Below are 12,794 nucleotides of genomic sequence, written 5' to 3'. Positions count from 1 at the left end.
TCTCTGGAAGACTGAAACAGGTTTCCCTCAAGAATTTCCCTGTATTTAGCGCCATCCATCATTCCTTCAATTCTGACCAGTTTCCCAGTACCTGAAAAACATCCCCACAGCATAATGCTGCCACGCCATGCTTCATGGTGGGGATGGTATTCTCAGGGTGATAAGAGGTGTTGGGTTTGTGCCAGACATAGTGTTTTCCTTGATGGCCAAAAAGCTTAATTTTAGTCTCATCTGACCAGAGAACCTTCTTCCATATGTTTGGGGAGTCTCCCACATGCCTTTTGGCGAACACCAAATGTGTTTGCTTATTTTTTTCTTTAAGCAAGGCCTTTTTTCTGGCCACTCTTCCGTACAGCTCAGCTCTGTGGGGTGTACGGCTTAAAGTGGTCCTATGGATAGATACTCCAATCGCCGCTGTGGAGCTTTGCAGCTCCTTCAGGGTTATCATTGGGCCTGACTGCTTCGTTTGCCCCTTTTACGGCGACGTTGTTTAGGTTCTCCGGCTGGGATCCGATCCATTGTTCCGGGTGGAAGGCAAAACACAGGATCCGCTTCGGGAAAGTCATATTCCTGGTCGTACTGATGGTGAGTAGACGTTGCTCTTATATTCAGTAGTTCCTCCCGACTGTATGCAATGAAACCTAAGATTACCTGGGGTACCAATGTAAGAAATAACACATAAAAAAAGAAAATACTGCATTGTTTCCTAGGAACGCGAAGCGAGGCGGCCATCTCTGTTGGCGCCGGACGTATGTAGACTACTGTGCTTGTCTGATGCTTTAAGCCTGGTCCTCCATCTGCTGCTGGTCTTCGCAGATTCTGCCATTACGCTCCTGAAATTTCTGGTAATGGGCTGCACCAGGGGTCGGCAACTTTTTCCATTTGAAGTGCCAATTTATCTTACAATTTCTACCGATCTGAGTGCCAGTTATGATTTTCATATGCACGTTTTCATGTAACAGTTTCATTTAATTTATAATAGTGTTCGTATCTCAATCATTATAATGTGGTTCTATTGCCTTTGCCATCTTCTATTGTCATTGCCAACTATATAAAAATAGCCTACATAAAGCCAACTAATAAAAACATTGCAGCCTGCAGGTAGAAAATATCCTGATAAAATAAATATCCTATAAATCACATTGGCTACACATGGCCTGTCTGCAACGAACTTGAAACATTGTATCAACTATTAATTGGTCCGGCCTCAAGCTCTGCTAGCAAATTTACAACATTGTATCAAATATTCTGGGCCCTCAGATTTTCCCACTCTAGTGAGCTCCAGACAGACACAGCTGTAGGCTATTTGCACAAGGGATAAGAAGTAATCAGGTAGGCCTATTTTATGACGTTTCCCCCGGATCAGAGCATTACATTTTTTTCCCCCTTTCACCCCAAGTGATTATCAAAATATTGTTCAAATAGGCTATTTTGAGGAACTATTGTCATTCTCAATGGATGTAAAAACAGACTTTGTTTACTTGCTGTTTTAGGTGAAGAAAACAGTTTGTTTGAGAAGCGCCACAGTGGTGGTGAGTTAAGACAATCATAAATCATATCAGATCCCCATATTTATAGGTCTACATTTGCATGTAGGCCAGGTAGCCCAGGTCTACTTCTATGTATAATCAGGTGCATGACCTTACTCAAGATTGACAGGAGCGCTACAAATGAAAGACAATTAATAAATTGACAACTGTCTTAAATGGAATGAAATGAACCTAAACGTGTTCCTCACAAGTGTAGCCTAGGTTGTGTGGTCTGCAAACAGTGTTCACTTCGAAAATGAGAACGGTAAAAGACTAATGATAATATATTGAATACATTAACAGAAATTACCATAACCAATTAAGGGCAAATGTACTACTAGTGATACTGGTGTGCCATCCCGTGGCCTCTGTAATGGATTAGTTCACTGAGACATGCATGAATCAGACAAGTGTCTTGTGTGCCATTTAAAAATATATATTTACACTACAAAAGTATGTGGATGCCTGCTTGTCGAACATCTCATTACAAAATCATGGGCATTAGCATGGTGTTGGTCCCCTCTTTGCTGCTATAACAGCCTTCACTCTTCTGGGAAGGCTTTCCACTAGATGTTGGAACATTGCTGCAGGGACTTGCTTCCATTCAGCCACAAGAGCATTAGTGAGGTTGGGCACTGATGTTGGGTGATTAGGCCTGGCTCGCAGTTGGCGTTCCAATTCATCCCAAAGGTGTTCGATGGGATTAAGGTCTGTGCAGGCCAGTCAAGTTCTTACAAACCGATTTTGACAAACCATTTCTGTATGAACTTCGCTTTGTGCACTGGGGCAATGTCATGCTGAAACAGGAAAGAGCCTTCCCCAAACTGTTGCCCAAAAGTTGGAAGCACACAATTGTCTAGAATGTCATTGTATGCTGTAGTGTTAAGATTTCCCTTCGCCTCATCGCTGTGCTAGCCGTGCCACTAGAGATCCTGGTTCGACTCCAGGCTGTTGCAGCCGGTCGCGACCGGGAGACCTAATGGGCGTCGCACAATTAGCCCAGCATCGTCCAGGTTAGGGGAGGGTTTGGCCGGTAGGGATGTTCTTGTCCCATTGCGCTCTAGTGACTCCTGTGGCGGACCGGGCGCAAATGCACTCTGACACGGTCGCCAGGTGTACGGTATTTCCTCCAACACATTGGTGAGACTGGCTTCTGTGTTAAGCAGGCATTGTGTCAAGAAGCAGTGTGGCTTGGCTGGGTTGTGTTTCGGAGGACGCACAGCTCTCGACCTTAGCCTCTCCCGAGGCCATACGGGAGTTGCAGCGATGAGACAAGATTGTAACTACCAATTGGATACCACGAAATTGGGGAGAAAAATGTATAAAAATAATAATATGATTTCCCTTCGCTGGAAGTAAGGAGCCTGAACCATGAAAAACAGCCCCAGACCATTATTTCTCCTCCACCAAACTTTACAGTGGGCACTATGCATTCAGACAGGTATCTTTTTCTTGGCATCCGCCAAACCCAGGTTATGTCTGTCGGACTGCCAGATGGTGAAGCGTGATTCATCACTCCAGAGAATGCGTTTACACAGCTCCAGTGTCCAATGGGGGCGAGCTTTACACCACTCATAGGCTTGTGTGTGGCTGCTTGGCAGTGGAAACCTATTTCATGTAGCTCCTGACAAACAGTTTTGTGCTGACGTTGCTTCCAGAGGCAGTTTGGAACTCGGTAGTGAGAGTTGCAACCGAGGACACGCTTCAGCACTCGGCGGTCCCATTCTGTGAGCTTGTGTGGCCTACCACTTTGCGGCTGAGCCTTGTTGCTCCTAGACATTTCCACTTACAGTTGACAGGGGCAGCTCTAGCAGGGCAGAAATATGATGAACTGACTTGTTGGAAAGGCAGCATCCTATGGCGGTGCCACGTTGAAAGTCACTGAGCTCTTCAGTAAGGCCATTTTACTGCAAATGATCATCTATGGAGATTGCATGGCTGTGTGCTCAATTTTATACACCTGTCAACAACGGGTGTGGCTGAAATAACCAAATCCACTAATTTGAAGGGGTGTCCACATACTTTTGTATATATAGTGTATTTGCTCGACCCAAAAGAATTCAGCCGACTAAATGGAGTCAGCTCTAGAAATATCTAATTTACATAAGTATTCACAACCCTTTGATATGACAATCCAAACTGAGCTCAGGGGCTATAATTTCCTTTGATCCTCCTTGATTTATCATAACAACTTGAATGGAGTCCACCTGTGGCCAATTCACTTGTTTGGACATGATTTAGAAAGGAACACACCTGGCTATATAAGGTCCCACAGTTTACAGTGCATGTCAGAGCAGAAACTATACCATGAAGTCCAAGGAACTGTATGTAGATCTCCAAGACAGAATTGTGATGAGGTATATATCTGGGGAAGGGCATAAAACTATTTCTACAGTGTTTAAAGTTTCCAAGAGCACAGTGGTCTCCATCATTGGGAAATTGAAAAAATATGTAACTACCCATACTCATACAGACCAAGAAGGAAATACATTCCACAAATTAACTTTTAACAAAGCACACCTGTTAATTGAAATGCATTCCAGGTGACTACCTCATGAGCTGGTTGAGGGAATGCCAAGAGTGTGCAAAGGTGTCATCAAGGCAATGGCTACTTTGAAGAATCTCAAATATAAAATATATTTGGATTTGTTTAACCCTTTTTTGGTTACTACATGATTTCATATGTGTTATTTCATAGTTTTCTTCACGATTATTCTACAATGTAGAAAATAGTAAAAATAAAGAAAAACCCTTGAATGAGTAGGTGTGTCAACTTTTGACTGGTACTATATGTAAATGAAATATTTATGTATTTCATTTTCAATAAACAATTTCTAAAACCTGTTTTTACTTTGTCATTGTGGGGTATTGTGTGTAGATGGATGAGAGCACTTTTTTAAAAATACATTTTGAATTTAGGCTGTAACACAACAAAATGTTGAATAAGTCAAGGGGTATGAATACTTTCTGAAGGCACTGTATGTCTCTTGCTATCTGATTCTGTCTGTTATCCATCTGAATAACATATCACCAGAATGCTCCCATCTCTCTACCCCCTCAGACACGCTCTACAGTTTTGTGATCACAGAGACAGAAGAACTACCACCCACACAAACTAACGCCTGTAGCTAGTGCTCTTCACTTCAATTAGAGAGAAGATCTAATGGATATGTCTGTGTGAATCAACAAACATTAATGAATTGAGATGGATAAATAGAAAACAAACATGGCTATCGCTATCAGTTAACATTGTGGATTTGTGTTCATAAAACCAACGTTGATGTCCATTCATTTTATCCAGAGTGCATTTGTGGTGTCTCTAATTCAGTATGTTGCTTTCACAATTGTTTAGTAAATTCATATTAAATAAAACATTCCAGAATTTAACAGTAAAGCAATAGCCCACTTGTTTACAGTCCACTGTGTTAGTTCAGTAGAATATACAGTATTATGCATTCAAGGAACAAATCATGATTAAGAAGAGAGACAATTGAACTGTCTGTGTTGGTTTTGGTTAATTTTGTCAGATGTTTGTAAATGGGGCACCCAGGCCTTTGAGACAGACTACTGATTGATTGCAGATGAATGAATTCCTCACTCTGTTCACAATAGGTGTTCAGTGTTGCTGCCTGTCTCTTTGTGTTGTGTTTTCTGGGTGCCATTGGCTGGTTCTTTCTGTAACAGAGGAAGCTCATATTGTGCTTGGAAGTGTGTGAAAGGGGGCATGCCATGACTGCCAGTCAGGGGGAGAAGGAGCTAAATGCCCAGATCAACAGGGCACTTTAGTGTGTGTGTGTGTGGTGGTATGGGGGATGGTGATGGATGGGGGTTGAATAATGATGAGATGATGATAGGCCCGGGCCTCATCCGTACCCCTGTTTCCCATGGCCCCTGGGACGGGGTGGTACAACAGTCTGGCACGGCCTCTCAGAGAACAGACCTGCGCTTGTCTAGGGGAGCCATGTTTGTAAAATCTCAGTTGATGCTCAGCTGATGATAAGGATGATATGCCGCTGTTTGATCCAGGGCATTGCTCTGTCACCTCCAACCACTCCGTGAATACAAATTCAATTGACATCCTGTTTTCATTTTCCTGCCGATACCCTTCACACCACCTGTTCACACGTAACCATTCACACCTTAGATATTCAATGACTTCATGAATAGCTTCATTTACAGACCAGGTATTTTCATTCTCTCATACAATTCATGGGACATTGTGTTCACTGCAATACCTCCTTGACCTTGACGGTTTAAAGCTCAAATATGCAACATTGAGGATTTTATTCCCTGAACAACTCAGCACTTGTAGCTTCTGCCTATTCTGATTACAGCATGGGTGTACACTCGTGCAGTTATGGATAATATTGTGGCCACTCCCCATCGACCGTCTGTCCAATGAGGGTCCTTGCTGCAGGCTTCCATTTGCAGTTTCAATAGTACCATAGTGTTGCCTGGCAACCAGAATTGGCACATTTCGGGGAGGATCTATGTAGATGGCAGCAGCTGTAATTCACTTCAGCAGAGAGTGAGTGAGGGAGAAAGAACGTGAAGGTACAGATATTGAGGGAGAAGAGAGTCTAAAGTCAGAGAGGAGGAAAAGGGGGAGAGGAACGGGGTCAGAGACGCAGGGAGGGAGTGATAGAGGTAGAGGAGTCACCATCTCTTGCCTTCATCGAGAAAGTTTGCTTCTGCGGCCAAAGAGGAGGAGGAGGAGAGGGAGGAGGAAGAAGAGGCCCATTGCTAAGCCTGTTTGAGAATATGTCTATCAGAGAAGAGAGGCATGTGTGGTGTATGAAGGATTATTCCTGAGTTCTTCTGTACTCCCACAGACTCCAGTATCTTCTGGAGCGGTGGATCTATAGCCATGCCTCCCCACAGACTACCAGCCTGACACACGCTCTGAAGGGACGGCAACAGAGGACAGCCTGAGTGACCTGGATACGAGCTGTTGCAGTCTACGGTGTAGAAGTTATTTTAAGCAGATCCTGACTTCAATTTGATCTGAGTTGATCCAGACAGATCCAAATAGATTTTGGTCTGCATCCTGATCTAAGACTGCTTTAGATGGACCTGGTTCTCATCTGGGTTGGTGTTTGTTGAGACACACGTCCAGAACGGTTTTAACCTGGGGAGTTCCATAGAAGCACTGTAGTGCTCCAGAGAAGTTTACCCACTCAGGACCAAGACAGTGTGCCAGAAGAGGAGGATCTATGTCTGGATTCACACATTGAACACCTGGGCAATGTTCAATACCTGTGGTGCCATGATGTTTACTGGATCTGCTAACATGAACATACAACACCTGGCACCATGGGCTAACCAGCGCTGTCTCCTTATCTTGGCCCCCTGTTGATCTTCTGCAGGAGAACTTAGGAGCAGAAAAATGTGGAAATTGAAGGCATTCTGTATGGATTATTGGCATGTGTTGTGTCTACATCCTCACAATACTTTTCATAAGAGGTAAGTTGATTTTACACTAGATATTTTGCGATTTGTTCTGCAGGATGAAACACTTTAATTTGTGCCTGCGGCTCATGGATCTTTCTTCCTGCTCACATTTGAACACTCCAAATTGGAATTAAAAAAACCTCTGTGGAATTAATTGGTATAGATGTTTTATAGACAGAAACTAAGAAGAACACACAGGGCAGTGTTTAGGCATAGTGCTAACAGTAAGTGTGATTGTGTGAGACATTAACCTGGGGTGTGAGCTGGCTGGAAAACAATCGTTTTCCCTGAGAGGAACAAGCCACTTGGTTGGGTCACTTGGTCTCTTGATAATGCTTGTCTACTTAATGTTGTCTACTATAATGGGATTGGAGCTGATCAGTGCTTAGGAAGAGAGAAGAGGAAGGGTGACTGGACTCTATATCCACTCATCCACCGTGGTGTTCACCTTTCACCTAGTGCAGGATCTATGCAGGGTTGAGTCTACTGCTCCCATCTGAGCAGGTAGTGAATCTGTCTTTATGAGCCTACACGTTACAGGTAGTGAATCTGTCTGTATGAGCCTACACGTTACAGGTAGTGAATCTGTCTTTATGAGCCTACACGTTACAGGTAGTGAATCTGTCTTTATGAGCCTACACGTTACAGGTAGTGAATCTGTCTTTATGAGCCTACACGTTACAGGTAGTGAATCTGTCTGTATGAGCCTACACGTTACAGGTAGTGAATCTGTCTTTATGAGCCTACACGTTACAGGTAGTGAATCTGTCTTTATGAGCCTACACGTTACAGGTAGTGAATCTGTCTTTGTGAGCCTACATGTTACAGGTAGTGAATCTGTCTTTATGAGCCTACACGTTACAGGTAGTGAATCTGTCTTTATGAGCCTACACGTTACAGGTAGTGAATCTGTCTTTATGAGCCTACACGTTACAGGTAGTGAATCTGTCTTTGTGAGCCTACATGTTACAGGTAGTGAATCTGTCTTTATGAGCCTACACGTTACAGGTAGTGAATCTGTCTTTATGAGCCTACACGTTACAGGTAGTGAATCTGTCTTTATGAGCCTACACGTTACAGGTAGTGAATCTGTCTTTATGAGCCTACACGTTACAGGTAGTGAATCTGTCTTTGTGAGCCTACACGTTACAGGTAGTGAATCTGTCTTTGAGCCTACACATTACAGGTAGTGAATCTCTTTGAGCCTACACGTTACAGGTAGTGAATCTGTCTTTATGAGCCTACACGTTACAGGTAGTGAATCTGTCTTTATGAGCCTACACGTTACAGGTAGTGAATCTGTCTTTATGAGCCTACACGTTACAGGTAGTGAATCTGTCTTTATGAGCCTACACGTTACAGGTAGTGAATCTGTCTTTGTGAGCCTACACGTTACAGGTAGTGAATCTGTCTTTGAGCCTACACATTACAGGTAGTGAATCTCTTTGAGCCTACACGTTACAGGTAGTGAATCTGTCTTTATGAGCCTACACGTTACAGGTAGTGAATCTGTCTTTATGAGCCTACACGTTACAGGTAGTGAATCTGTCTTTATGAGCCTACATGTTACAGGTAGTGAATCTGTCTTTATGAGCCTACACATTACAGGTAGTGAATCTGTCTTTATGAGCCTACACGTTACAGGTAGTGAATCTGTCTTTATGAGCCTACACGTTACAGGTAGGGAATCTGTCTTTATGAGCCTACACGTTACAGGTAGTGAATCTGTCTTTATGAGCCTACATGTTACAGGTAGTGAATCTGTCTTTATGAGCCTACATGTTACAGGTAGTGAATCTGTCTGTATGAGCCTACATGTTACAGGTAGTGAATCTGTCTGTATGAGCCTACATGTTACAGGTAGTGAATCTGTCTGTATGAGCCTACATGTTACAGGTAGTGAATCTGTCTTTATGAGCCTACATGTTACAGGTAGGGAATCTGTCTGTATGAGCCTACATGTTACAGGTAGTGAATCTGTCTGTATGAGCCTACATGTTACAGGTAGGGAATCTGTCTGTATGAGCCTACATGTTACAGGGCAGGGATTTATTCATGTTGCCGTGCAGTCTCCTTGGAGTGTTAGCTATAAGATTAGATTTAATGTTGGATGATTGTATCGCAGGTCAGTGCTATCAGCTTAGTGGCAGAAACATAGAGTGGGGAATGATCTTCAAATGGCTTTAAGTAAGTACAGGGCAGGTCATCTTACTGACTCTAGTCAGAGGGTTTCCTCTCAGCGTTTGATATACAGCACTGTACATAAAGTAGGTAGTTTATGCAATAGGAAGGTGGAGCCGCGCACACCTACGAAGCATTCTTCAATTCATCCTCCCCTATCCCCTCTACAGGGACTATAAAATACTCCCCATGTCTCTGACTGTCTGTCACGAGCGGATAGCTGACATTCTATATTCTAGTACAGCTGCTGTGATTCCACCCTGCTGTTGAGAATACGAATGTTTAGCTGACTCCCACAGAAAAGACATTATCTACACTCGAGGAGAACCAACCAACCCCCCCTCCCCGCCGCAGAGATGTGTTGTAAGAGGCCGACACTAATATCATGCATTTTGAGGTATGCTGCATTTTGAAGCTTCAAGAGCAATGAGAAAATGGTTTTATGTTCTCCATAACCATAAAGCATCCGTACTCGCTGGTGATAATCAAAACTATAATAATCAATGTATTAACTTATCTAATAACTCTCACCTTCTGCAACTTCACCACTGTTAAAGTAACATTTCATATTGATATACATCACAGGCGTAGCCTACATGTGGAGTTTTTCTCATGCATAACCCATATAGTTGGTTTGATGTTGCCGACCGCATCAGGCCTGAGTTTGATGTCTAAATTAGAACTGAGCTGCATTTGGAGACATGGTAAACTGATCCAGAGTCTGTGGAACCCTCAGAAGCACCTGTCACACTGTCACATCTATCCTAATGTATTCTCACACACACACACACATGCACACACACGCTGTGGTCATTAGTATTCATAGGATGAGGACATTTCCACAATGAATGCATTGTATAGCAGTTATTTTACCCTGAAAACAGTGCCTCCTGTCACTTTATATTGCTGGGAATTCTCATCAGTTGTAGGTACAGTCGTCACACTGGATGGATGGGTGTTGAGTCAGTCATGTTTCTTCTGGTATTGACACATGCTAAACATTGTGTTGACATTTGCTAAACATTGCTAATTGGAATACTGAATAGCAATTCTTCTTATTTCTCTTCCTTATATTTCCTCTTAGTTTAATATCTCAGTCCATTATGGTGCAATGGGAGACATTCTATGTGCTGCTTCATTATCTTCCATCCATGACAGAGCTTGAAAGAGCTGAATACAGACACTACAGAGAATGTGGGAGGGACATCTTGAAATGGGAAAGTGAAAAGAATAGGTGATGAGAGAGGAATAAAGAAACTAAGAGACTATACCAATATAGAAAGGCAGGGGGACTGTACAGTAGCTCTTATATCCTTTGGGATTGCATTAGAGATATGGAGGGAGGGAGAGGAGGAGCCTCTAAATTCATACTAAGAAAGACCTTTCTCTCTTCCTATTTTTCCTCATTGTTTATATGCAAACATTCAGTGCTGGACCCTGAAAGACTATATTAATAGAGGTGCTTCTACCTCTCTCTCTCATTCCCCCCCTCTTGCTCTCCTCTCTCGCCCCCCCCTCTATCCCCCCCTCTCTCTCTCCCCCTCTCACTCTCTCTCTGTGTGCCCTTCGTGGCTCGCACCTCTCTCTTTCTCTCCATCTCAATCACAGAAGTGGAGGAACACAGTGGACAGGCCTTGGACACTATACCCTCTGTCCCATTGGTGGACGAGTCTCTCTCTCTCTGTGTGTGTGTGTGCGTGTGCATGTGAGAGACACTGTAGTCTCTTCCATTATGAAAACCTGTTATTTATGCCTGATCAAAAATACTTCATTATGTTCCTGATTCCTCAGTCACTGGAATAACGTAGTCATTATGGGTTGTGACTCGAAACACCAGCAGAGTTTACAGTAACATGGTCAGATTCTGTTCCAAGACTTTAGCTAAGTTGTTAAAGCAAGGCCGGTGTAGTAACTGAAAACAGCCTTTCCCAGCTGCTGAACTGGGGCTAACCCTCCCCCTGCTTGGCCTTCCTATTGAGAGCTCTGTCATTTTTGGACATGGGCCCAGGTACTAGGCACACGCGTACACACACACACGTACACACACACACACACACGTACACACACACACACACACGTACACACACACACACACGTACACACACACATGCGTACACACACACATGTACACACACACGCGTACACACACACACGCGTACACACACACACGTACACACACACACACGTACACACACACACACGTACACACACACGCGCGTACACACACACACACACACACGTACACACACACACGTACACACACACACACGTACACACACACGCGCGTACACACACACACACACACGCGCGTACACACACACACGCGCGTACACACACACACGCACGTACACGTACACACACACACACACACGCGTACACACACACACACGCGCACACACACACACGCGTACACACACACACACGCGCGCGTACACACACACACACACGCGCGCACACACACACGCACACACACACACACGCGCGCACACACACACACGCGCGCGTACACACACACACACACGCGCGCGCACACACACACACACGCGCGCACACACACACACACGCGCGTACACACACACACACGCACACACACACACGCGCGTACACACGCGCACACACACACACACGCGTACACACACACACACACACGCGCGTACACACACACACACGTACACACACACACACGCGTACACACACACACACGCGTACACACACACACGCGTACACACACACACACGCGTACACACACACACACACACGCGTACACACACAAACACACACGCGTACACACACACACACACACGCGTACACACACACACACACGCGCGTACACACACACACACGCGCGTACACACACACACACACGCGCGTACACACACACACACGCGTACACACACACACAGCACAGCACAGCACAGGCATCACCATTGGGGATCATAGACAGTCCCAGCCAGATGGGTTAGGGTGCGTTGTAAGGAAATAAAAATAAGGGTTGTCCTCAAGAAAGCAAGCAGAGAGGGAAAGAGTGGTGTAGTAGTGAACAGTATGGGGGAGAGAGGGAGGGGTGGTGTAGTAGTGAACAGTATGGGGGAGAGAGGGAGGGGTGGTGTAGTAGTGAACAGTTTGGGTGGAGAGAGGGAGGGGTTGTGTGGTAGTGAACAGTATGGGTGGAGAGAGGGAGGGGTGGTGTGGTAGTGAACAGTATGGGTGGAGAGAGGGAGGGGTTGTGTAGTGTTAAACAGTATGGGTGGAGAGAGGGAGGGGTGGTGTAGTAGTGAACAGTATGGGTGGAGATGGGGAGGGGTGGTGTGGTAGTGAACAGTATGGGTGGAGAGAGGGAGGGGTGGTGTAGTAGTGAACAGTATGGGTGGAGAGAGGGAGGGGTGGTGTTGTAGTGAACAGTATGGGTGGAGAGAGGGAGGGGTGGTGTTGTAGTGAACAGTATGGGTGGAGAGAGGGAGGGGTGGTGTTGTAGTGAACAGTATGGGTGGAGAGAGGGAGGGGTGGTGTAGTAGTGAACAGTATGGGTGGAGAGAGGGAGGGGTGGTGTTGTAGTGAACAGTATGGGGGAGAGAGGGAGGGTGGTGTTGTAGTGAACAGTATGGGTGGAGAGAGGGAGGGGTGGTGTAGTGA

General features: G+C 44.8%; 1 protein-coding gene across 5 annotated transcripts in view; it reads left to right on the top strand.

Moving 5' to 3' along the window:
- The window catches only part of LOC112222218 (IQ motif and SEC7 domain-containing protein 1-like), a 234,861-nt gene that overhangs the window by 133,678 nt on the left and 88,389 nt on the right, over positions 1–12,794 (top strand). Inside the window, exon 1 of one of the 5 annotated variants that reach the window (XM_042303997.1) lies at positions 6,170–6,992. The exons of the other annotated variants lie outside the window; for them this stretch is intronic. Within the exon in view, the coding sequence (XP_042159931.1) occupies positions 6,916–6,992 (77 nt within the window). The 5' untranslated portion in view covers positions 6,170–6,915. Of the gene's footprint in view, positions 1–6,169; positions 6,993–12,794 lie in introns of those variants that run through there. 5 annotated transcript variants of the gene reach the window in all.

This window comes from Oncorhynchus tshawytscha, linkage group LG22 (assembly GCF_018296145.1).
Source record: "Oncorhynchus tshawytscha isolate Ot180627B linkage group LG22, Otsh_v2.0, whole genome shotgun sequence".
Lineage (NCBI taxonomy): Eukaryota > Metazoa > Chordata > Actinopteri > Salmoniformes > Salmonidae > Oncorhynchus > Oncorhynchus tshawytscha.
The sequence above is the reverse complement of the archived record's forward strand: the minus strand, read 5'-3'. Positions and strand labels throughout refer to the sequence as shown.